The 25802-nt window shown below is 46.0% G+C and overlaps 1 protein-coding gene across 5 annotated transcripts in view; it reads left to right on the top strand.

Moving 5' to 3' along the window:
- Positions 1-25802, top strand: part of TTF2 (transcription termination factor 2) — a 41574-nt gene that overhangs the window by 13638 nt on the left and 2134 nt on the right. For 2 of the 5 annotated variants that reach the window (XM_059136452.1, XM_059136454.1), the window contains 18 exons: positions 824-1789; positions 2081-2195; positions 2537-2719; positions 4050-4174; positions 5591-5672; positions 7341-7460; positions 8392-8542; positions 10719-10827; positions 13417-13601; positions 14320-14473; positions 14753-14844; positions 15663-15745; positions 16146-16282; positions 17072-17242; positions 19777-19835; positions 20669-20819; positions 21527-21609; positions 23315-23389. In XM_059136452.1, coding sequence (XP_058992435.1) covers positions 824-1789; positions 2081-2195; positions 2537-2719; positions 4050-4174; positions 5591-5672; positions 7341-7460; positions 8392-8542; positions 10719-10827; positions 13417-13601; positions 14320-14473; positions 14753-14844; positions 15663-15745; positions 16146-16282; positions 17072-17242; positions 19777-19835; positions 20669-20819; positions 21527-21609; positions 23315-23389 — 3041 coding nt within the window. Of the gene's footprint in view, positions 1-823; positions 1790-2080; positions 2196-2536; positions 2720-4049; positions 4175-5590; positions 5673-7340; positions 7461-8391; positions 8543-10718; positions 10828-13416; positions 13602-14319; positions 14474-14752; positions 14845-15662; positions 15746-16145; positions 16283-17071; positions 17243-19776; positions 19836-20668; positions 20820-21526; positions 21610-23314; positions 23390-25802 lie in introns of those variants that run through there. The other 3 variants (XR_009345159.1, XR_009345161.1, XR_009345160.1) reach the window with 3 other exon arrangements.

Here is a 25802-nt window from a genome sequence, read left to right on the forward strand (position 1 = left end):
TCAGCCTGCTCTCCCAAGACTGGTTAATCTGTGATGTCACCGGAAAAGACCTTGAAGTCCAGTATAAACTGGTTGGTCTTCGTCATACTGTCTCTTAAAAATAGTTCTTTTCCTTAAGCAACGTAGACCCTATTGGGTCTTCTAATTCAAAGGACTTCTTGGTTATAGTGGAGATTTAATCATTTGCCTCTTGTTTCACTTAAATAATCAAGGTCTTAAATGGAGTCACTGTTCTATTTAGGAAAAAATTTGGATTTACTTGATCAATTTCAGCATCTTGTAATAGACTGTATCTCCTTGATGTTGGTATAAATAGCGTGTTATTCGTAAGCTCCTAGACCGTGAGAGATTGACAGATACCCAGAGCATGAGAGGCTCAACGCAGGGGAAGCGGCAAGACTTTCGTTGGTCGAAATGTAGCTCAGACTTGTCATTCTGGCTTCCTATAGTGAAATTGTCCTAAAGCCAAACTCCAAGCATAGGACATTGTATACGTTTGAGGATCAGTTCATCTCGAGAGAATAATTTTTTGTGAATGGTATACATTGTGGCTATTGGAACTGCAAAAGCACTTGATTGGGTCAGTGCTTGTCCTTGAGACCCAGGAAAGCAGTGGTCACGGACAGAGAAGGAACCAGGCTTCAAAAGTACTGTTCAGGAACTAATACTTCATGAGTTAGGCATATAGTCCTTTTGAGAGCTAAAAATGTTCAGAAATATCGGACTACTGTTTCCATTTCCTCTGGAAAAAAAAAAAAGGCATTCTAGATACGATGCTTGCATTAATGTTTTATATTAAGGTTATTTTTTTTGTGTCTTTTAGGAGCCTTGTTCCAGAGAACATTCTGTAACCAACAAGTCTCAGCATGCCTCGGAGCCTCTTCATTGTCTTTCCACCCAGCCGAGAAACCCTTTCAAGGTGCTGGACAAGAATCAAGCACCATCACTCTGGAAGCAGTTCAGCAAAGGCGAATGTGAGGAAAAGGTGGCTGATAAGCCGAAGGAAAAGGGAGATGGGCTCGTGGATCAAAAGAAAGAACGGAAGCCTGAATCCCACTGCTGGATGAAGAAAGATCTCTCTTCTGGCCTGGTGGAGGGAATGAAGAAGCAGCCTATACCTCAAGAGCAGCAGCGAGGGGAGAAGGCGGAGTTTCAGCATGAAGCCAAGGACAGGGAAGGGACGCACACAAGAAACCTTTCTGAGGTTAAATCCAAGCAGTGCCATGGTGAGGAGCCGAGAAAACCATGTGGGTCTCTTCGGGAGAAGTCACACGTTGAGAGTCATCATGTCCAAAAAACGTCAGAGCCTCTGAGGGAAAAAGGAACCAATCCTTTGCCTGGGATTATTCACAGTCAGAACCCAGTAAGCAAGCCCCAGAAAGAACAACAGGTCAGCAAAGAGCACCCCAAGAGCCAGGAGGTGATAGAAACAAAGGCAAGGGATGGTTCATGCTCTCAGACCACCCGACAGTCGGAGCCTGGGCATGGGCCTGCTCCGGGAGGACCAGCCGCACGGTGTGCACCACTGGCCACGGTCCGCTCCCCAGGACAGAGGCCAGAGGCGGCCTCCAGTTGTGGTGACGGTGAGGAGAATAATGCCGTTTTCACTTCCTCTAAGCCTCCCTTGTTCTTTGACTCGACTCCGGACTCACAGAAGGAGGAGAGCCTCCCATTCCCTGGTCAGAGTATGCAAACAAAAACATCTGCCTCAGGTGTTTCCAGGAAGGCAGAGTCTTCAGATCCAGCAGCCCAACGTGTGTACCTCACAACACAACTGAAGCAAAAGAAGGTAATTACTCCTGACCCACCGTGTCCATTGTGTTTAAGGTCTGAGCAGTGGTTGGTGGGGGCTACAGGCAAGTCAACTGTGTCAGTGTGGGAAAGGTTTTGTAGGTGGATAGTTAGGTTCTGTCTTTTCTGGGTTTATATTTGTGGATTTAAACAAAACAAAACCCAGGTTTTCACACATATACTCAAAGGACCCTAATTGCAGTGTTTTCACATTTTAGATTACTTTATTCTGAAACTACCTTTCTAACAACTTGAGACAAGAGATCATCTTACAGGATCTGTTTTTCAGAGCACACTGAAGTCAGTGAACATCCAGGCTCTTCCAGACAAGGGTCAGAAGTTGCTCAAGCAAATTCAGGAGTTAGAGGAAGCCCTTGGTGCTCTTGCCCTCTCCCCAGAGCCAGGTAAAATGGGTTACACCCCAGAACTCGGGGTCTGCAGGAACTTTAAATGACACATTTGACAAGGCCTTTAAGTAAAGAATCTGTTGCTCCATTTACCTGTCCCATTTGATTATCTACTTCTGAGCTTTTCAAAATGACCCCTGTGATTTATGAAAGCTTCCTTCATTTCCTGTGGACTCAGCTCTTTTCTATTGTTTAAGAACTTTTCAGTGCTGTGCCCTTGAGGTCTTCCCCAGCTTATAGGAATGGTAGTGATCCCACCCCCTCTTGACCTCCGCTCCCACATACAGTTCCTTTGCTTTCCTGAATTATAGCCTGTTCTTTCCTTGATTTTTGAGCAGACGCCAATGAGAAGAGTAACACTCCAGTGCCGCAACAGAGAAACTTCAGCAAATCTACCACTGAGTCCCTTCCCTGGGTGCCTCCCCAGCCCCTGCAGGGTCAGGGTCTCGAGCCTCTGGGTTCTCAAGGATGGAAGGCTGCCTGCCCAGCAGGTGCTGGGGGATCCAGTCATGGCTATGGAGGTAAGATCCAAGGGCCTGGGCCCAGTGTGAATGGCTACTCCTACAAATTTAATGCTGCCTAGGAGAGGTCTCTGTGCCTGTATGAAGGGAGAAGCCCTTCTGGAGGTTTAAGTTGCCCGCGTGATACAGATTGTGTTGCTTAGCTGAGCTTGCACAATGTTGAGATTTCTGTGCCTGCTGTGTTCACTGACTTTGGTCACGAGCCGTAATCAGTTAACCCGGGAGCTGGCATGTGGGAATCCTCTCGTAAATGTTTTGTGAATGAAAACTCAGACTTACTCCACAGTGAGGTAGGCACACCAGTGGGCACATTTGCACCCTGTGTATAAAGGCCGAGCGGAGAAGCAGCAGAAGTTAATCTGATGACCAAAGACCCACCAAGAGCAGTGATACCCTATTTAAATGAGTTTCTGTCCTGAACTTACCAGAAAACTATGGCTCAGAAGTAACTAGGTCGTATGTCTTAGGATGGGTTGGTTTGCTGATGAGGAGACAGTACCCAAGCTCGCTGGTCTGTTTGGTTGTCAGTGACTGGAAAAGCTAAGGCTAGTTCTCTCCCAGCTGAAGGCCCTAGCGATCTAGAAGGGGAAAGGGAAGGAAGCAAGGAAACAGAAAAGGGAAGGAAAGGGAGAAAGTGGAAGAGTGATAGTTAACAGGGGTAAGAAATAGACTAGGAGCTGGATACAACTGAGGGTGGCCTAAAAAACAGAAAATGCGCTTGTTTCGGGGCGCTTGGCGGCTGAGTCAGTTGAGTGTCGGACTCTTGAGTGTCAGGTTCGTGAGATCGAACCCTGCATTGGGCTCTGCAGGGAGTCTGCTGGTCTCTGTCTCTGTCTCTCTGGGGGTGGGCCGTCCCTACTTTGCATGCTCACATGTGCACGCTCGTTCTCAAAATCCTGGCACGGCGCAGTCAGCGTGTGACGTGCACATCAGGGGGTGTCCCTCTGTCTCCCTAAAAGTCCACAGACTTCCACTAGCCCAGCCTTCCCTATTGCTGGCTTCCCTTCTTTACATCCAGCCCCAAGGAGCTTTTCTTCCTAAAATAATGGTGGCGTTACCTTTTCCTCTGCCACCTCTTCAAAACTGGAGGGGGAAGAAAAAGCCCACCAAAAATACTCCAAGCTCTCTTTTTCATCTGTTTTCTGTTATTTTGCTCTTGATTTTTGGAAGCGTGTGGTTAAACAAATGGAAAATGGGGTTGTGGAGCCTGTGAGAAAGGAAAATCTGGGAGTGAGAATTTGTAGTTTGTGCAGATCGGTTACCTGGCGAATCGTGAGTTGCGAGATTGCGGCCCTTGTGACACCTTTCCATACCACCTGTCTGTCTGCAGGCCCTGCACAGGATGGCCCTCATGCTACGTGGAGAATCATCAGTAAAGCCATCGATGAGCTGCACGCGTCACTGGAGTCGCGGCCAGGAGAGACAGCCATGGCAGAGGACCCAGCCGGGCTGAAGGTGAGCTGGGGGAAACTCGAGGCACATCATGTCCTTCCTCCAAGAGTGTCCCTGCACCATGGATAGGGAGACCCTGGGGGCTGCCTGGTAGAGCGCCCTCCTGATGGATCATTTCCTACACGTAATGCTTTCGTGGCTTCCCTTGGAGTGTTTTCTCCTTTTGTTTAGCACTGAGAAAAAAAAGAACCACACCCACTTTTTTTTTTTCTTAAAACCATAAGGTTCTGTAGGTCAGTAGCAATAGAAGACCCATTTATTGAGCTTCAGGGGTGCTACAAGGATGCAGAGGATTTGCTGCTCTTAACTGGTTGAGGGGGGGAGTGCATCTACAACATCCGTGAAACAGAAAAGGACACAGGAACATAGGTAAAGTGTGCCCTGTACTGGACACAGTGTACTGAATAAGGGAGAAGTCTCTGTAGGTCAAGCATTCTTTGTCGCCTGCCTGCCCTGTGCTTTGACAGAGCTGCAAGCCCAAAGGAAGCAGAGAGGGTAGAAGCCAAACACTCTGGGTAGAGAGAAGGTCCCGGGAGCAGGACCAGCAACTGAAGGTGGGGAGCAGGTGACGTCCTTGAGTGGGGGTCTCCCTGGCAGTGTGGTGTGGCACAGGGAAGCAGCTCAGAGAGACTTGCTCCAGAGATGGGACGAAATCATCTAGAATCTCAAGCCAGGTAGTTTCCTGAAGGTGGTTTTATTCACAGAGTGCAAGATGAACTGGAGTTAAGAAAAGACTGGAAGGGGGTGTTCGCCAAAAGGCTATTAAAATTTACAACTCATGGTGCGAGGGGAACCTTGCCTGCAGAGAGGAGAGTCACCTTTTTTTTTTTTTTTTTTTAAGATTCTATTTATTTATTTGACAGAGATCACAAATAGGCAGTGAGGCAGGCAGAGAGAGGGTGGGGGAGGCAGGCTCCTTGCTGAGCAGAGAGCCCGATGCGGGGCTTGATCCCAAGACCCTGGGATCATGACCTGAGCCAAAGGCAAAGGCTTTAACCCACTGAGCCACCCAAGCGCCCCAGGAGAGTCATATTTTAAGAGAGAAAATGAGGAAGAACCATCAGAATGGCTTCATCAGTGAAAGGAAGGTGGCCGGTCAGAGGTCTTGATTGCAAGCAGTAGAAACTGCCTGGCTGATTAAAGCAGACAGAGGGAGACTCACTTGAGGGGGTTGGGGATGCTCTTGATAGACATGCTGGCCAGTAGGGGCAAGTCTGTCCTGGGCAGCCCAGGACATTCGGCCACTGGAGGTGAGAGGTGGAGTCAGGGACCTCCAAGATGCTGTGGGCAGCCCATGACAGCCGGATTATTGGTAGGATCACTTACAGAAAAGAGGAGAGGAGAGCTTGGAGTCAGTGGAGTCGGGATCCAGCCCCTCCTGAGGAATTTATACTCAGCTTTTGGTTCTTCCTTTGTCAGGTCCCTTTGCTACCACACCAGAAGCAGGCATTGGCCTGGTTGTCATGGCGGGAAAGTCAGAAGCCACACGGAGGAATTCTGGGTGAGTCTGGTGTTACGCTAAGAGCAACAGGTGTATGGTATGGTTTCATTTGATCCTTTCGACAACTCTGGGGTGGGCACTATGCTGCCCCCCTTTTACAGGTGAAGAAACTGAGGTGCAGGATGGTAAAGCAATGTGGTCAAGAGTACGCAGCTGAAGGATCAGGCAGGTCGTGGCTGCAGGTGGTAGAAGCTGACGTGGCTAACTAAGCAGAGGGAGAATTCATTCTCTGGTGGCACAGAGAGTTTCGAGGACGTGTGGGGAGGTAGGCTGGAGGCCAGATGTCTAGGAGCATGGCCAAAGCCAAGTACAAACTGAGTGTCTTGTGGGAACTCTCATGGCTGCTTTGCTCTGTTAGACTCTAAAGGAAAGCATTGCCACCCCAAAGTCAGACTCCTGTCTCCACCCCTTCCTGCAGAAAGGGATTCACAGGAGCCTCTTTTCTCAAGTTGCTTGCATCTAAATTGAGCTCTTGTGGGAGTACGTGTGTTCTCCCGAGGCAAGGCACACTGCCAAGGACTTAGGTGCAGGGAACCCTTAAAAGCAAGTTTTCCATGCTCTGCTTTGGAGACTCATCAAACTAAAAATTTCTAGGGTGCTCAGCTTCTAGAAAATATGACAGGTGGCCACAGTGGCTAGGAAGTAAGTGGCTGTGACAGGGCTCCTCAGGACCACGTCCAGGGTCAATGATTTGGAAGGAGGAGGCACAGCATATAGTCATATGCATGGCTAGGATTTCTTGCAAAATAAAAAAATAAAATTATTTTGATGTGCTATGACTTGAAATCTGCAAAGGGAAAACCACGGGGCAAAGTTCAGGGAACACCAGGTGGAAGCTTCCAGAGGCCTTTCCCAGTGAAGTCACACAGGGTGATGACATGCATAAGATATTGCCAAGCATGGGAGTTTGGGCCGCAGGTGTTTGCTGGGAGCTGGTCACACCGGTAACTTCAGGCCTGGTCCGTCCTGAAATGCCAGGCTTCCCAAAGGAAAGCAGGTGTTCGGCATAAACCACAGTGTTTGTGCACGGAGTGTAGGCACAGTGAGCTGCCCTAAGAAGTTCTGGGAGTGGTGGGAACCCTGCTTGCATTGGAGTTCGAAGCCAGAATGTGACCCAGAACCCTTGCTGGGACATTTTAAACTGTTACAGTGAGGGTGAGAATATTTTTTAGGGTATAAATAGCAAATTCAAAGAGAGAGGTTCAGTGATGGGCACAATGACAGTGTCTGAGGAATGTTAGTTTATGCTCCTCTTTGATGAGTAAGTTAAGGGAATGGAGGACTGTTTTGAATTAACTCCATCTGCTGGATCTTTCTGATTTGTGGAGTGAAGAAAGACGGGGCAGTGTCAGCCGACTGAAACAGCCAGCCAGTGAATGTGTTAGGTAAGTAACACTACAACGCACACAGGAGTGAGGTCTAAATAATAAACTTTGAGTTTTGCAAAGGTCATGGTAAATGTCTTTGATTTTGATAATGAGAAAGAGGGGCGAGGGTTCCTCCTTGTTCCCAAGGTCAAGGATTTGTTAGGGTCAGAAATAATAGTGCCTGAACCAGCAGCGGCTGCTCATCAAGGACTCAGGTCTACCAGTTGGTTTCTTCTGTGGAAGTGGATGGGATTCTTTGCTCTAAGTGATAAACTCTCTGACTTCAGTTTTGTTTTTCCAGCAGATGATATGGGATTAGGGAAAACCCTGACGATGATTGCACTCATCCTGTCCCAGAAGAATCAAGAGAAGAACAAAGAAGAGGACAAAAACACAGCCTTGACTTGGCTTTCCAGAGATGGTATACAAATGTCTTCATAGCTTCTTCTTTCCTAACTTGTCTGAGCCAGCAGTGAGTGTGGGCGTGTTTTAGCTGTGAAAGAATACTTTTGGTCCTGTGTCATTAATCGATCAGAAAACCAGTGTTAGACTCTGTCCTCTGGCATCATTTCTGAGGCTGAATCTACTCGTTACCAGTGATCATTTCCTCTTTTGCCATAAATATAACCTGACCTGTGATTCGAAAAAAGTGTATAGAGAAAGCCAAGCCTCTGGAATGGCTCCGATGATGATTCTTGTTAACATTAAGGACACAGGTACAGGACCGGGTCAAATGAGTTAATACATAATTTTTTAAAGGAAGGTCCGTCACAACCTCTGATTTTAGCAGAAACTGTTTCCAAGTTTTCTGAAATTCCGTAAGTTTCCCAATTCTAGGCAATTTCTGTCTCACCACAGCTGCTGCTGTTAAGATAAAATTACTGTCTGAGTACTTTCAAGGTCCTATGTGTAACATGTCAGCAACCCCACATCACACATGGCCTGTCCTAGGGGTTTTGTACTTGTGTTATAGCATGGATGTAATTAAGTTATGCTTTCCAGAAAAAAGTAATAATAGCCCCTGTAACGCATCAACTCAGGACAAGGTAGGAAAAGATCCCACTTCTACCTCTTAACCACCGTGGAAGCACATTGGGTTTTTTAGACCAAGGCTACGGACCACACCCTTCCTCTCTCTAGCTACTCTCTGTCTAACCTTTGTACAAGGGAAAATAAAGAAGCAGTTTGAGTCATTTTCCATTCTATTCTGCGCTGTGTGTGGAAATAAGAGCACCAGTCTGTTAAAAATACTGATTGAAGGAATAAAAGTCAAGAGGAAGAGGAGATACCCTGAAGGAGTTTAAGACTATTTAGTGAGAGCAATGGGGTGTTGATTTCTTTTTCCCCTCAAGACTCCTGTGAGTTCACTTCCCGTGGAACGCTGATCATCTGTCCTGCCTCCCTGATCCATCACTGGAAAAATGAGGTGATGAAACGTGTGAGCAACAACATGCTAAGAGTCTGTCTCTATCACGGGCCCAATCGGGATCAACGTGCGAAAGTGTAAGTGCAGAAAAACGGCAGTGGGCACGAGCCCTCAGCCTCTTGGCTTGAGCGGCCCTATTGCCTTCCTGTTCCCCCCAAGCTCTCAGATAGTCAGGACTCATGGTTCTTGTGAAGAACCAAAGGCACTGTCACCACCCAGCATCTGTCACCTGTGCTACGAGATGCATCTTTGAAGAGAATGGTGTTCTTTTGTTCTTGTCACCATCCTCAGCAAGAGTAGCTGTGCGAGGTAGCCTGAGCTGCTGAGCTCTCGGCCAGCAAGCCCTGGAACAGGGGTCTGCCACAGTTACTGCATTCTTGTGGAATTTCTGATTCCAAATTCCTATTCTTTTTCCATTCATGTGAGTGCAACCAGCCCAGTCTTACAGAGCATCTTGGTAGAATATTAATGATTAGTTGGTGTAGACTGGCTGTGTTTTTCATATAGAAATCATCTTAGGAAGTTTTAGATTGAAGAGTTTAGAATTAGGCCCAACTGAACTCCTCAAGGAGGAGGATTGGGAAGGAGGAAGGAAAATGTTTCCCCAGATGGTGATTTTAGTCCTAGTCTTTGCCTTTTGGCTTTAAAGGATTTTTTTGTTTTTTAAGGTGGTTTTTTTTTTTTTTAATTTTAAATTTAAAATTTTTAAAAAATATATAATGTATTTTTATCCCCAGGGATACAGGTCTGTGAATCGCCAGGTTTACACACTTCACAGCACTCACCATAGCACATACCCTCCCCAATGTCAATAACCCCACCCCTCCTTAAGGTTTCATTTTTAAGTAATCTGTACACCCAATGTAGGGCTCGAACTTCAACCCCAAGAACATCAACCCCAAGACCAAGAATCACATGTTTCACCAACTGAGCCAGCCAGGAACCCCTAAAGGAATTGTTTTTTGTTCTTAATTGTAATATGATGGTCTGGGTTGAATACTTGTTGATCTAATCAAGAACGGAGTTGTTTCTGCTTCTAAATAATCTCCCCAGCCTGTCCTAGCAGATTATTTTATCTCCTAAAGAACAGAGTGGTAGTCTTTTAGAGGTGAGTTGCAAAAGCTGGGGCCTTAGGTCTTACACCCACTCTCACGAGTGAGGGTCAGTCTAGCAGACAGAAGGTGTCAGGGCATCAGTGATAGGCCTGTGTCCCTTCTCCAGCAGAGTACTGTCAGTGGCTGGCCTTTGTTCTAGACAGTTTTTTGTTTTTTTTTTTAAAGATTTTACTTATTTATTTGAGAGAGAGAGAATGAGCAGGGTGGAGTGACAGAAGGAGGGGGGGGCTGACTCCCTGCCAAGGAGGGAGCTCGATGCAGAACTCAATCCCAGGACCCTGGGATCGTGACCTGAGCCCAAGGCAGATGCGTAACCGACTGAGCCACCCAGACGGCGCTGTAATAGATAGTTGTTAAAAATAAATTGTACCTTACTTGATTTGCACTTTAGTCATACGTCATTTGTATTCAGAATGTACTAGTTGACTGATTGGAGTCCTTCTTAATTTTTCTTCTCTCTGTTATGCTAAGCCAGCGTGTAAACAGTGCTCCCTCTGAATTAGGCAGATCATTTTTATCAAAGTATTTATGGACATTCTCCCAGGTGCACAGTATTAAGTTTCATTGGAAAGAAGGTTGTGCCTTTTGATAAGAATCTTTACATGTAAAGAGCATAGGCAAGGTAAACTCAAAGCTTACAGCATGTGTTTTTTTACCCAAATGTCAAGGCTGGATTAATGGGTTTTCAGAAATCCCTTATAGGATGATAAGGCAAAAAAGATCAGATCTAGATGAACAGTGCTTTGAGGGTTTCTTACTTCCTTGGGCCTTCAGCACCTATCTAGCTCAAAGCATTACTAAATGTTAATTCCTAACCCTACCCTACTCCTGTTGTTGCCAGATCCTAACCAGCTTTATATGACTCCAGCTAGAGATTTTTCTTTCTGACTCATGTGATGGGAATAGGTAGGCCATTTAGCTATAGTAAACAGACTATTAAAATGATCAGAGATAAAACATAAGGCAATGAGTAAAATTTACCTCTCTTGAACCATGTATATGTGGATTAAGGACATGAATTGATGAATTCTGCCGATGTGCCTCCAGCCGTGGGCATTTTCATAAAGGGATCCTCTCCACCTCTCCTGTCAGTCATGGAGGGATTGTTTACCTTTTGCTTTGTGTCCTATCTGTGCAGCCTCTCTACATACGACATCGTGATCACTACCTATAGCCTTCTGGCCAAGGAGATTCCTACACAGAAAGAAGAGGGAGTGACCCCCAGTGCAAACCCTAGTGTGGGGAAGGTGAGTCTGGGAGCCACACCTCATAATTTTTTTTTTTAAGATTTTATTTATTTGACAGAGAGAGAGAGAGAGAGATTGCAAATAGGCAGAAAGGCAGACAGAGAGAGGGGGGAGGAAGCAGTCTCCCTGCAAAGCAGAGAGCCCGACGCGGGGCTCGATCCCAGGACTCTGGGATCATGACCTGAGCTGAAGGCAGAGGAGCCACCCAGGCACCCCTAATTTTTTTTTTAATAAGATTTTATTTATTCACTTGAGAGAGAGCGAGCACAAGCAAGGGGAGCATAGGGAGAGGGAGAAACAGGCTCCCCGCTGAGCAAGGAGCCCAACATGGAGCTCAATCCCAGGACCCCGAGTTCATAACTCAAGCCGAAGGCAGATGCTTAACCGACTGAGCCACTCAGGCACCCCCCATACCTCATAGTTTAACTAGTGTCTTTCCGCAGCATCACAGACAGCAAAGGTACCTTCCTATGAGGTCAGGAGTGGCCTAAACAATCCATCTATGGAAGGGGAAAGTTCTTTTCTCTCTTCCTTTCTTTTTATACTAGACATCACTTGACTGTGGGAGCCCCACCTGTTGCACTGTTTATCTTAGAATCTTCTGGGGTATACTCGTAGGATATTTTTTATATTTACTGTGAAGACTAGTATTTTATTTTTTTTTTAAAGATTTTATTTATTTATTTGACAGATCACAAGGAGGCAGAAGAGGCAGGTACAGAGAGAGGAGGGAAGCAGGCTCCCTGCCGAGCAGACAGCCTGATGTGGGGCTCGATCTCAGGACCCCGGGATCATGACCTGAGCCAAAGGTGGAGGCTTAATCCACTGAGCCACCCAGGCCCCCCAAAGACCAGTATTTTAGGACGAGTATTTTTGTATTAAGCGGTAATTGCCTGCCTCTCTTCTGCCTCCCAGGGAAAGAGGTTGCAAACGGTAAGGCCACAAAGGGGCCTGAGGCTAAATGATAACCGGGCCAAAACCCTGATTGTCTGATTGTTCCCAAGGACGCCCAGGGTCCTCTCAGTTACTCAGCATGGAGGCTTTTTTGCATAGTTACTATGGGGCGTTTTTCTCCTGAAAATACAGCACTGTTCCCAGAACAAATCTTTTGGACGTTCTTATTTTTTTGTCTGATCTCCATATTTGCGGAAGTCTCTAGAATGCTTCTTCAGCACAGCAACTCTGACTTCTGGTTGATAATGAACTATTCCCATCCCTTAGTGGTTCCTCACGGCTTTCAGGATAAGACCCTAGTTCCTGTACATGATGTATGAGGCTTTTGATGACCTTGCCCTGCTTGGGCGTCCCTCATCTCCTACGGCCCGGCCCAACCCTCCCTGTAGCCTCGCATGCTCAGTACCCCGGGATGTGTGTCTGCCCTGCTCTGTCATGGCTTCGGTGCCTTTTCCTTCTCTCTGAGTGGAATGCTTTGCCTTCATGCCTTTTCCAGGTTAATTTGGTTTGTTTTTTTCACCTTCAAGAATCCTTTAATCCTTTGTTTAAATGCCTCTCAGCACCTTGAGCTTATTTATGTCCTCGCCCTCCACACATTCAGCTGATACTGAGTATCCGCTATGAGCCAGCTGCTGTTTCAGGTGTTAGGGATACGGCAGTGACCCACGCTGACGAGAGTCCTCCAGGATCTACTGGGTTATCCAGTGGGACTTCGTACAGAAACATTGCCTGTGATTAATCTTTCTGCTTGTTTTTCTTCCCGCTCCATTGTGAACTCCTTAAGGCTAGGAACCGTCCTTTATGGCTGATTTCATACCCTACGTTATAAAGTAGACTTGGCAGTGAATTTTTTTATAGTGACTTTTTTGTCAGTTTAGTAAATATTTTATTCAAATGGGTGAATTTCCAGGCTCGACCCCTAGTGCAGTCCTGACCCACAGCTGTTGCTCACTTTGGAGTTATAACTTGAAAACTCAAGTTAAAAGATTTTTACTCTTAAGTATTTTTTTTTAAAGATTTTATTTACTTATTTGACAGAGATCACAAGTAGGCAGAGAGGCAGACAGAGAGAGAGAGAGGGAAGCAGGCCCCCTGCTGAGCAGAGAGCCCGATGTGGGGCTCGATTCCAGGACCCTAAGATCATGAGCCCAGCTGAGCCGAAGGCAGAGGCTTACCCCACTGGGCCACCCAGGAGCCCCAGGCATCTTATTTTAAATTAAAGATTTGTTTATTTGAAAGAGAGAGGGAGAAAGAGAGTGAGCACAAGGGGCAGACAGAGAAAGAGAATTTCAAGCAGACTCCTGATGTGGGACTCAATTTTATAACCCTGAGATCACAACCTGAGCCGAAACCAAGAGTTGAAGGCTTAACTGACTGTGCCACCCAGGTACCCCTACTCTCAAGCATCTTAAACTCAAGGATTGGAGCCCTTGGGTCAACTTGTTTATTTCTACCCACTGAGAGTCTCCACTTTTGGTTTCTTCAGCTTAATTCTCATTTCAGTATACCCAATCTGAGCCCTCAAACTGGATGGCGAGAGTGAACCCTCACTACTCGTTCATTGTTCCCCCTCCTCTCCTTGAAGACATGTACATTTTTCCATACTGTTGATGATGTCACTTGGGTTTCTTCCAGGATACTGCAAAAACACCTTTGCTTCGAATAGTCTGGGCTCGAATCATACTAGATGAAGCTCACTGTGTGAAGAATCCACGAGTTCAGACTTCCATGGCTGTGTGCAGGCTTCAGGCCCGGGCCCGTTGGGCTGTCACTGGAACCCCCATTCAGAACACCTTGTTGGACATGTATTCACTGCTGAAGTGAGTAAAACTCCTCGGGATTATGTAAATGCGAACCAGTCAGTTAACCCTTGGTCATTATTGCATATCTCACAATAATGCTCCAGAACATGCCAGATTATCTCACGTAGGGGATGGCAAGCTTCTCGACCTTTAAAGGGCAAATGAATTCATATTATGAGAAGATAATCAGCTGATGGCCTGGCAGATGCAGGACTAAGATTCTATCCAGGCCCTATATATGGAAAAATATAGGATGGATTAAAAGGAAACAGAAGCCCTCTTTCTTCAGACCAGTGAATGTTTTGGGCTTTTTCTGTTGTAAAATGTATGGCCTAGGGTCAGGCCTGCTATTTATTCGAAGCAAACCGAAAAGAATGCTGATTTTAAAGCCCTTGCTTTTATTCAAGTCAGCCCATAAGAGAATACAGAATTTCTTTGCTGGCCTTTGAAGCTTTAGGAATAAATTCCAGCTATTGGTTGTATGTCCTTTTGTGATGATACAGATATAGGAAAATTCACATTTTATAATGTGGTTTTGTTATCAACTTAGATTCTTTTGCTGTGTCTTGCAGAGCTTTAGTATGAAATTCACTATTAAAAAATGATTGGATGACAGATATAACAGAAAATTGGATTTGTTTCTCATCTTGTGTGTTTCCTTGGACCCTTATTTACTCCTTAAACCATTCGCTAATTCTTTTTTCCTACTGTCCCTCTTATTCCTTAACAAAAAAAGATTTCTCCGTTGTTCTCCATTCGATGATTTCCGACTGTGGAAGAGCCAGGTTGACAATGGTTCAAAGAAAGGAGGAGAACGGTTAAGTATTTTAACCAAGAGCCTTTTGCTGAGGAGAACAAAAGACCAGCTGGACTCCACTGGCCAGCCCTTGGTAATCTCGTTTGTCCCTGTCCCTGGGGAAGGCCAGGGAAGGAGGCTGCCCTGTCCTTGCCTTGGCTTGAACAGCCATCTGCTTTGCTCCGGAGCCTCTGAGTGTCCCGTCTCTCTGTGAGGGGGCCTCAGTGGTCATGTATCATAGTCATCCTGTTTTTAGGGCAGGTGAGAGAGCTACCTAGGGCTTGACTAGGTTTCCAGGGTCCGCCATGGGGAATGTACTCTGTAATGCCCAGGTCATTTGTCGGACTTCTGTAGCTGAATTCTTCTCCTCCAGGTGATGCTGCCCCAACGTAAATTTCAAGTGCACCGTTTAAAGCTTTCTGAAGATGAAGAGAATGTTTACAGTGTCCTTTTGGCAAGATCAAGGTGTGTGCATAGAGGAAGTACCTCACATTTATTGTTGTGTGATTCCTGTCCTTGCTTGGGTGTGAGTTAAGGGTCCACTTTCTTCAGACTGCATTTATAGTGTTGTTGATGACTTGGATGTCTACCTTCCTTTTTCTGTTTGTTTTGGTTTTAAATCTCCCTTTCTCTCCCTTCACCTGTTCCCTGGCTTACCTTTGTCTTGTATACACACTGAACCTGTTCTTCATCGGCTTCCTTGCGTAGAAGCCAAACAGTGTGGTCTCTCTACACCAGGTGTGTCTGGTTCTGTGGGGCTATTTTGGGAAAGAACATCTCTTTGACCTTCAACCTGTTACTCAGCATCTCATTGGAACTTAAAAACAACAAACTGCTCTGTAATCCTTCTTGTCATGTGTTCTTTGTACTTTCTCTAAACCTCTTATCCTTCCCAAAATTCCAGATTTAACCTTTCCTGCTTGATGCCTTTCATTTCCAATGTGAATTTTATTTTCTCCTTGTATACCTGATGTAATATTATTGTATTTATTGATAAATATAAACCAATACTAATTAACATTAACATTATAATATGTTATAAATTGATAACTATTATCAGACATAATATTTATAATATTAATGTGTTTATTGACACTTATTTTTAAAATGATTTGGCTTTTAAAATAATTAATTTTCATTACCTTTGCCAGTGCTTGCCACGAGCCTGACTTTATTTAACAAGTCTTAGTCAAGATCCTGCTTCGGTTAAGCAGTGACCACTAGTAAACCTCTTTGGTCTTAGCAAACATTCCATGTGCATTTTCTTTTTCGATCTGAGGCAGGTCAGCTCTGCGATCCTATCTAAGAGGGCAGGAAGGTGGGGGCAGCCAGTCTGGAAGAAGCCCTGATAATCCATTCAGTAAAGGTAAGCGGTGGGACACTCATAAGTACACACAAGTAACAGAGATGTGGATTTAGATCTGGTAAAAATCACGGCTGCGGGACATTATGAATGCCTGGTATCAGAGACTTGACCTTAGCTAGAAACTCAGACCAAAGCTAAATAAGCCGATCTGCTATCGCCAGACCTGCTGATCTAACTTTTTAAAAATTACTCTTGAAATCCACGTGATTATAATGCACCTAGGTCCATAAAGAAAACCAGTATTTTGTCTGGCTTCCTTGGTAGAGAGGTCAGTTATAGCTCTGTTACTGAATCGCAGATCAGAGAAGTTCAAAACAGCCTCCTTCAGTTTGTGATTCTTCCCTGCTTTTCCGTTGTAAACCCTGTCCTGTTCCATGTGCTTTGTGTCCCTTCTTGGAAGTGGCCCAGGAGTTTGCATCCACTGGGCCTGGGCCCCAGGTGGCGGCAAGCTTGCCAAGATCCAGCACCCCCCATGTACTGTTGACCCAGTTGCTGAGACTTCGCCAGTGTTGCTGTCACCTGTCTCTGCTGAAGTCGGTAAGAAGAGCTCTTCGTGTGCTCCCCTCCGCAGCGGCTGCCAGAGAGGTCCGTTTCAGGCCTCTGTAACTGGGGTCCAGCCTGCTGGATCAAGGGGAATGGCATTTTGGGGTGTTTCTGTTTTTCTGGTGGGACAGAGAAGTGGAAGCTTCTTTATTTTACTTTATATTAGTTTTTATTGATCTTGAGATTATTCCCATAGTGTTGAGAACAGCTTGTATTGGTTTTGTTTTTGTAAATAAACTTAATTTTAGAATGGAAAATGTCATTCTGCTAAACCATTCATGGATACTTCGGTATTTTAGGATGTCATAAAGCCAGTTTAGCTACTAGTTTTTTCTGCCTTCAGGCAGCACAGGGGCTTTTAAGGCTAGTCATGAAAACTCAAGTTGGAAAAAATACAGTTGGAAAAGTTGCCTTAACACTGGCTAGAGGCACATCCATAATTAAGATGAGTCTGTTACTCTTTCAGAGGAGCTGTGGTAATGTGTTTTGATTACCAATAGCTTAATTAACTATACTGCTTTAGCTGGGAAAACAGAATGATCATGTAATCTGTCTGGCAAATCTCTAAGAAGTTCCATCATTTGATTTATCTTTCATCTTGTGAAAAACTTGCAAATTACATTTTAATCAGGGTTTCTCTGAGGAAATACCAGTGATAAATTACAAGACATTTTGCTGTGTGAAATGTTAAATAGTCCTCAGTTCGTTGGCAAATAATGTGGCTTGCTTCCTCAACTGTCCATCTGCACCCCCCACCCTGTCCCCTTCCTGTATTCTCCTCAGGCCCTGGACCCGGCAGAACTGAAAAGCGAGGACCTCGCCCTTTCTCTGGAAGAGCAGCTCAGTGCCATGACATTGTCTGAACTCTGTGACAGGGAGGCATCTCCCATCATTTCCCTTAACGGTGAACGGTTCAAGGCAGAGCTTTTTGAGAACACAAGGGCGAGCAGCAAGGTACTTTTGTCACCTCCGTTCTGATAGAAAAACATGGATTTTCTCACACATTTTTTCCATTTGTGAGAGCGACACGTTTGTCCAAGTGTGCACAGCCATTGAATGCTGAGGCTAAAACTATTAGATGTGAGCTGGTCCAGTTGCCCCTCCAGTCTTAAATTCTTATTTTATTTCACAAGTATAACAAGTCTTATTACCTCGTGGGCTCTCAGAGAGTGACTTGGGCCAGCCCCGGCAGCAAGGCACATCTTCTGTCATGGATCACCGGGAAGGTTGCCTGTCAGGTTTACGCCAGTGACAGGGCCTCAGTGAGTGAGCAGTTTGTTGCCGGAAAGCTTTAAAGGAGAACAACAAAGGCTTGACCCCAGAGACTGTGTAATACATCCGAGCACCAATTGCTTAGACTTGTTGAAAGGCATCCATCTGTGAGCATTATTTCCTAAATTGCCTTCTATCTTCATTAGTCATTTTGTTCTATTTTCATTAAAGCTTTTCGAGGCTGAAGCATTGTAGTAGAGGGAGGCTGAGAGGTGCTGTAACTTGAGGGCTGCCTTTCTGTTGGCTGGTTTGGAGTATACACCATTAGTCTGCGTATCCTGAGAGTGGGGCGAGGCCCTCTCTCTCGACTGCTGTCTGAAGCTGCCATTCCCAGCCTCAGCTTCTCTTCAAAGGCTTTTTTTTTTTTGGTTTTGTTTTTTTTTAAAGATTTTATTTATTTATTTGACAGAGATCACAAGCAGGCAGAGAGACAGAGGGGGAAGCAGGCTTCCCACCGAGCAGAGAGCCTGATTTGGGGCTAGATCCCAGGATCCTGAGATCATGACCTGAGCTGAAGTCAGAGGCTTTAACCCAGGCGCCCCAAGTGGTTCTTTTTTTTTTTTTTTTTTTTTTAATGTGACTAGAAATGAGGTCACTGCCAAGGGAATGGTGTTACTTAAGAATTACTTTTAATTAAACTTTCACAATATCTACTGAGGTCTTTACCACTAGTAACTGAGAGAAACACAGGAAGGATACCGTATGTGGACAAACTTCCTGTCGTAGCACCTTCAGAGTAAATACTGGGTTAAAACTTCGAGTCTTCATAATTTGTGTGCTTCACCTAATACTTGGGTAGTATTTATTCACAGGGTGTTTTAATGTGAGCCCCTTAATAGTAGTTCAAACCATTTAAGGTTGTTTTACTCAGGGAAGGGAGTTTTGGCAGTGCACACTAACCTCATGTAGAATGTTCCTGGAATTGGACCTCTGCTCATGGACCGTGAGTTCATTCTCCCACTGATGTTTTCTCAAAATACCTATCACTAGCTTTTTTATGAGGCAGTCCAAGCCCTTACCACAACCTCAAGTCGCCAAGATGCCGGGCACCTCACGTACCTGCTTTCTTTCTCCCTATGAATTCAGAATGGTCCAGTGTTGTCCTCACTTCCTGTCCAGCACATTTTTTGAGATCGGAAGGCAGCCTTGTGGGTAGTAGGGGCCTTTAGAGGTGAGCACCCAAACAAGGGCAGTACAAGATAAGCGCTGAGGGTGTCTCAGAGTTCATCGTTTCCGTGATGAGGCGTTCACGCTCTTCACCAGGAGCCCCGAAGGAGTACAGCAGAAGAGCTCTCTTCATCTCCCGATTCCTGGTCATTTTCTTCTTTCTCCACCATCCCAGGGACAAACTCCAGGGACCCTAGAGGCTTTCAAAAGGTCCTTTGCATTAGCAGCTGGGAGGGGTGAATCCAGCTGCTTTCCCAGCTCATGCTCATGTGCACGGTTCTTACCGACCGCTCCCTGTGGACTCAGATGGGCTCTGAGGGGGTTTGATAAATACCCGGAGAGCCTTTGGGGGAAACCTTAGCAAGTGTCGCTCAGACTGGTGGGTGGGTCTCTTCTTTAACAGCCTTTGGAGTGGGCCCTAAACTGGGTAAAGCTCTTGGATTTTCTCTTCCTGCAAATGTTAGGAGAGTACCTTCTCTGCTCTGGCTCCGTGCTGGCCGCTAGGAGAATGAACCAAAATGAACCAGTCTTCTGTTGCTTGGCTTCCTTGCAGCACCTCAGGCCATGAGGGCAAGAGATGATTAAGACACAGTGGGTAGTGTGGAAAAGGCAGTGCTAGAAACAAAGGGAGCCCTAGTAGCAGGGAGGCAGTAGGCACCTAACCCTACTTTGGGATTAGTGAGGACCCCTAAGAAGTGATGTTGATCTGACATGGAAGGCTTTTCCAGGCAGAGGGAACAGAGTGGACAAAGATAAGACAAAGCATGGCTTAGCAGAGGAGGAACTCTGGTATAACAGGAGCATCATTTGAGGAGGGGCTGAGCTGGTAGGTCATTATCAGGAGCTTGGGTTCGGTCCTCGTGGGAAGGCCCTGCGGGAGGGGAGGAAAGTGACAGACTGGCATTTTAGAAACAGTCCTTGGGCTGCAGAGAGGGGAGTGGCCTAGAGTGGGGTCAGACCAGAGGCAGGCCATTCAGAAGTTCAGGTGAGGGATGCTGGAGAAAAGCGAATTTGCTGCAACTTAACATATACTGAATAACATTTCCCAGATTACATCTCTGTTGGTGGAATTGGAGGCAATCCGAGGAAATTCAGGGTCCCAGAAGAGGTAAATGTTATTTTATTATCCAAGTTATTGTTTGTGGTGAGTCCAGAAACTCTGATATTGCTGATAGTTCTGAATCTCAGCTTTTTATAAATCCAGAACCTTGACTCCTCCTCAGCAGAAAGCACTGAGGTTACAGCATACATTCTCTATGATTCCTAGTTAAATTACTTGTGGCACTGATTGAGAAGGAAGTCCCTAGAGGATCAGAGTGAGCGAAGCATCTGCAGAAGTGTTTAAAAGTAGTGAAACCCCCAAAGAAAAGCAGGGGAGTGACAGGTGCAAAAGGCAGGGTGAGGTATGTGGTCAGCAGGGAGCCCCAAGGTGCTGGGAATGTTCTCGAGCTGGGTGCATGGATCCATTCATTGTTAGCCTCACATGTGTGTTAGGGATCTGCATTTGTATATGTGGAGTATTTTGATTTTTAAAACTTACAACCCTAATTGAAACACAGCACAAGGTGTGAGGGTAGAGACGTGCCAGTAGCTTACAGGGGCTGGCGAAGGGAGGGCGGCCCGTGCATCCCTTCCCTGCAGGACCACAGGTCTCCAGGTGATAGGAAGCTGCAGCCCTTAGATTAGGCTGACCACCACTGTATTCTGATCTCATCTAGCATGAGACAAATGACAACCTGGATCTGGAAACAACTGGAAGCATCCTCACCTTGAGATGTGACCTAAACATGTGCCTTTGCCCCGCAGGGGACAGAAGGCCTTTCTGGATCCACATTTGATGACTGAGTAACAGGGGCATTGAGACCCTGCCGATGAATTTGTTTCATCTCTTTGGGGTGGGGGATGGGCAGCGTGCTGATGTTGTGTTCTCCTTCCTTCCAGTGTCGTGGTCTCCCAGTGGACCAGCATGCTGCAGGTTGTAGCGAGGCACCTTCAGAGGCACGGCCTGACTTACGCCACCATTGATGGTTCTGTCAGCCCCAAACAGAGGATGGACTTGGTGGAGGCCTTTAACAGCTCCAGGGGTCCTCAGGTATGAGCTGGTCACACCAGAGCTTTGTCAGAGAGAGCACAGAGAGCACCTTGTTCTCAGTTACGTGGCGAGAACTGCAGTGTAAACACATTTGTTGCCTTGATCCTTCCCCGTACTTTTAATTTATTAGACATTTACTGGGGTACGTATCGAAGTATACTGGTACTTGAAAGAAAATAAAATACCAGGGCTAAAAGCAGAGGAAGAGCAGAGCTCATTGGCTCAAGCGATCTCTGTGGACGAGGCCAGCCTTGAAGGGTAGGTGGGAGTTGGATACAAGGAAGTGTGGGGAGATCTGGAGGGACAGAGGGAACGTGGAAAGCACTGGTGGCCTGGGGAGGCAGGAAGAGCAGCAGCGGCAGGAGGGTGGAGGGTGCAGAAACCGTGGGAGTGGACAGAATCTGATTAATGGAAAGTTCCATGAAAGTGCCTTGAGCCAGGCACCCCCCATGCTCTGAATTGCAGCGTTTGTGTATTTTGGCAGGCGTACAATTCATGTTTTGAGGTTGAGTCACAAAAACATCAGAAGTGAACAGTTTTCTTCAGGGTGAGGGGAGTGCATCTCTAAGAGTTTTTTTTGACAGCAGAGGGAAATTTGATAGAAACGTGGTACTTATCTGTATTGATCTTGGATTTGAACCAGAGACAGAGGGAGAGGTGTATTAGATCAGATCTGTGTAAAGGGAATGCCATGCTTTCTTTTGAAGGTTATGCTAATATCTCTCTCAGCTGGAGGTGTGGGTCTAAACCTGACTGGAGGAAACCACCTTTTTCTTCTGGACATGCACTGGTAATGACTCTGGATTTATCTTGCCTTGTCTTAGCATAGCTGGGTGGGGGCAGGGGGGTTGCTGACTTCTTATGGAGAGGCGGCCCTTTTTGTATTGGGCCATTGCCTCGGCTGCACACCTGTGCACAGTTCCTGGTCTGTACAGGGTGTGGGGCTATTGATGGCCCCGAATTCCTGAGCAAGCCAGGCTTCAAATGACTGCTTAAAATAGCATTTACCTTACTGTTAATCTTACATCTGTTTCCATGGAAACTGGGAAGAAGTCTTTTTCTCCTGGCTAAGAGCCACATCACTCAGTTTTACCTCTTCAGAATACCATATTTCACGCCATTTGTGGACATCCAAGGAAATCTCAGCCCTGGAAAAGAAGGAGAAGCTTTACTCCAAAAGGAAAAGGAGAAGGAATTTTCTAGTCATGTTAGGAATATGCTTAACACAAGGCCCTTGGCTGCATGAGTTGTATCAACATTGGGAGCGTAACCGCAAATTTCCTGGAAATAAGATAAATGAGTGTGTGTGTTGGTAGGAGAAAAATGTCCTAATTAGTCTCAGTTTGGGGTTTTCTAGTTATGCCAAGCAGAGATCGCTGCATATTCGTCTGGTTTTCCAGGCGGCCCAGATTGGCACACTCAGGCCAACCCAGTACCATCTTCTGGGAGAATGTGTTTAGGTCTTAGGACTCCCTGATATGTTTGAGGGAGGAGAGCAGAGTGGGAGTTAAATGCTGATTTCTGGGGGTGCCTGGCTGGCTCAGTCAGTAGAGCGTGCGACTCTTGATCTCAGAGTAGTGAGTTTGAGCCCCCCTGTTGGGTATGGAGATTACTTAAAATCTTCAAAAAATAAAGAAATGCTGTTTTCTGAAATGGAGGAATGTTGTCCAAGGTTTTAAAGAGATAAGATGAGAAACTAGTTTAGTGTTGATAGCATCTGTAAAGAAGGAAAGAAATTAAGTCTCTTTAGTTGAATCCCAGAATATCAAAAAGGTGTTCCGGGGCACCTGAGTGGCTTAGTCGGTTAAGCATCTGCCTTTGGCTCAGGTCATGATCTCAGGGTCCTGGGATCGAGGCCCACATCGACTCCCTACGTAGTGCAGGGAGAGTGCTTCTCCCTTTACCCCTCCCGCCAGCTTTTGCTCGCTCGCTCTCTCACTCTCTCTCTCAAATAAATAAAATCTTTACAGAAAAAAAGAAAGAGAAAGCTGTTTCCTCTCATTAGGTAGCCATCATGTTTCCATGCGGCTATCTCAAGTGCAAAGGGTTGAGGTGAGGTGACTTGCCCAAGTTCATCCAACTGGTTAGTGACTGAATTGGAGCATTGGTTCACCTGTGTTACTTAAAGTCAGCTGGTGGTGGTGCTGAGTTTCTCTTGGCAAACTGACCTGAGTTTCTCACTTGAGGGCAAGAAGGTATCTGACACTAACCTTTCTGGGGCCAGCATAGCCAAGGACAGGGATTTGCAAGCTCTCTGTAAATATTTTAGGACAGATGGTAGCTGTTTTAGACCTCCCAGGCCCCATGGGTCTCTGTCCCGCATTCTTCACTGTGGGCTTTTTGTTTATTTGGGTTTTTTCTGACCCTTGAAAACTGTGAACCCCATTTGTAGGTGAAGAACCATCCAGAAACAGCTGCAGGCCGCCTCTGCCCAGGGCCCTTGACCACCGAGTCCAGGGTGGCAGCCCCTTTGAGTCTTGCCTCTCTTTTCACAGGAATCCATCACTTGAAGACCAGGCCTGTGACCGAATTTACCGTGTGGGGCAGCAGAAAGATGTTGTTGTGCACAAGTAAGTGAAGACCTGCTGGGGCTTAGGCCCCTTCACAGGCTTTCCCTTTGTGCCAATTTTTCTTGGGTCCTGTTTTAACAGAATGTAAAATATTTGGCAATCACTTGACTAGTTATGCTCCTGAGTCACGGCGCCCTTGGTATTCACAGTCCAGAAGGGAACACAAGCAATTTGGGGGTGACCTTGGGGTTGGTCCCTGCAAGAGAAGAAAAGGCTTGTATGTTAGGGTTAGGGAAAGTACCCTCCTCCCGCCTTTTGTTTATTAGTTTTTTGCTTTTAACTTTTATGTTGACGTAACTTCGGGCATGCAGAAAAGGATGTAAGAGTTCTTAAAAGAATAATATCCCCCAAAATCATGTTTGTAAAAATAATACCAGAAACTGCTCGTGTGTTGTAGCACGTGTCTGTGTGCATGTAGACTTCTTTCTTGACCACTTGAGAGTTGGTTGCCACCGTGGTGCTCCTTTACCCTTAAATACTGCAGGGTGTGGTTTTATTTATTTATTTATTTTTTAATTTTTATTTTTTTTTTATTTATTTATTTGACAGAGAGAAATCACAAGTAGTTAGAGGGGCAGGCAGAGAGAGGAGGAAGCAGGCTCCCTGCTGAGCAGAGAGCCCGATGCGGGACTCGATCCCAGGACCCTGAGATCATGACCTGAGCCGAAGGCAGCGGCTTAACCCACTGAGCCACCCAGGTGCCCCCTGCAGGGTGTGGTTTTAAATTAGAACATTCTCTTACATAACCACAGTAAACGGCTCAAAATCAGAACATTAACACGGATAGAGTGCTGTTATCTGAGCTGCGGACTATTCTGTTTTGCCACCTGTCCCAGTGAGGTCCCTTGCAGCAAAGGAAAATCCTAGAGGCTGTGTAGTATTAAGTTGTCATGACTCTTTTGTCTCCTTTAATTTGGGACCATACGTCAGTCTTTCTTTGTGTCTTATGACATTGACATTTTTAAAGAGCACAAGCCAGCGATTTTTATAGAATGTTCCACTCTTCAGGACTTTTTCCCTTAAGAACCACAACCAGCGTTAATGCAATAATCCATTTTAGCAACGGACCCCTTTTTCTCCTTCCTTTTCAGGGCTGGGTTTCCTGAAGAATTAGCAGTCGCTGACTGTCTTGTCTTCCTTACCTCTCAGATTCATTCCTCAGCCTCTCACCCCTGTTGCTCCACTGAAACCGCTCTTGTTACAGATCATCCGTGAATTCCACAGTGATCCGGCTGGTTACCCTGTCCTTAGCTCTCACCTCACCCTGTATGGTCCTCCCCTAGTAATCCTATCTGCTCCAGGAAGTCCAAAAGTCTGAACCTGCATCCCCAAGGCCTATAGCATCAGACCTCGATACTCAAATCCCTGCTAACGCTCTGAATCCGAGTGTGTATCCATTATCCGTTCACTCGTGCACTTGTCTCATTCAGCTTCTAAATCTGATACCTGCCGAGTGTTCACTATGGAGCAAGTACTATGACACGTTCCAGGAACTCAGAATGTCACAGACTGAAGTGAGATACCGCCTCCAATCTCTCGATGCTTCTGAAGACTGCCTCTACATGAATAGCATCCCTGAATCCAATCCTAGAGCCACAGATGGGGTCCCTCCCTTTTCCTCCCTTTTCACATACCAAGTCCATTCATTTTATTTTATTTTATTTTTTTTTTTTTTCATTCATTTTATTTTTGAAATGTCTCAAAACCATCTCCTCTTTCCTATCCACACTGCCATCTCCCTCTTTCAAGTCTGAATTTCTTCGCATGAAGTGCAGAGCCTCTCATGATCTGACCTACCATCCTCCAGAGCTTCTGTCATTGCTCTGTAACATGGTAGAGTCCTTTTGACTTTTGCCCTGGCCAGACTGGACCACCTGATCTTCCTCTGACATAACCCTGTTCTGAACTCGGCGTGGTTTTTCCATTCCCGTTCCCTGGGACACCCACTCTGCTGCGCCTGGCAAACCCTTGCTCGTCCTACAGGCCACACATTACGAACTCGGTCTTCAACAGAGACTTCCCTGAACACTGGAGATGTTTCCTTTTACTCTGTGCACACTGGACATAGGACTGTAGCACTTCCAGCTTGTGTGATTGTGTATTTTCATGCCTTTCTTCCTATGTTCTCTTTGAGAGCACAAGACTGGGCTGCATGCATCTCTCCATCCTTGGACCTAGCACAGCGCCTGGCAATAGTGCAAATGCGCAATCAGTACTTGCTGAATGAGGGAATGAGTATAGTGGCATTTCTTCAGGGGGTAAAACCTGTCCTCAGTACAAATTCGCCAAGAAATAAGACACTGTACTTACACCAGCACCCACGGCAGGAACTTGATAAGCTCTAGGGCCTTCGGACTTGACCAAGGTTGAGCTTTTTGGGGGACAGCTGGATCTCTGCATTTTTTTGGATAGG

Source organism: Mustela lutreola, chromosome 10 (genome assembly GCF_030435805.1).
Source record: "Mustela lutreola isolate mMusLut2 chromosome 10, mMusLut2.pri, whole genome shotgun sequence".
Taxonomy (NCBI): Eukaryota; Metazoa; Chordata; class Mammalia; order Carnivora; family Mustelidae; genus Mustela; species Mustela lutreola.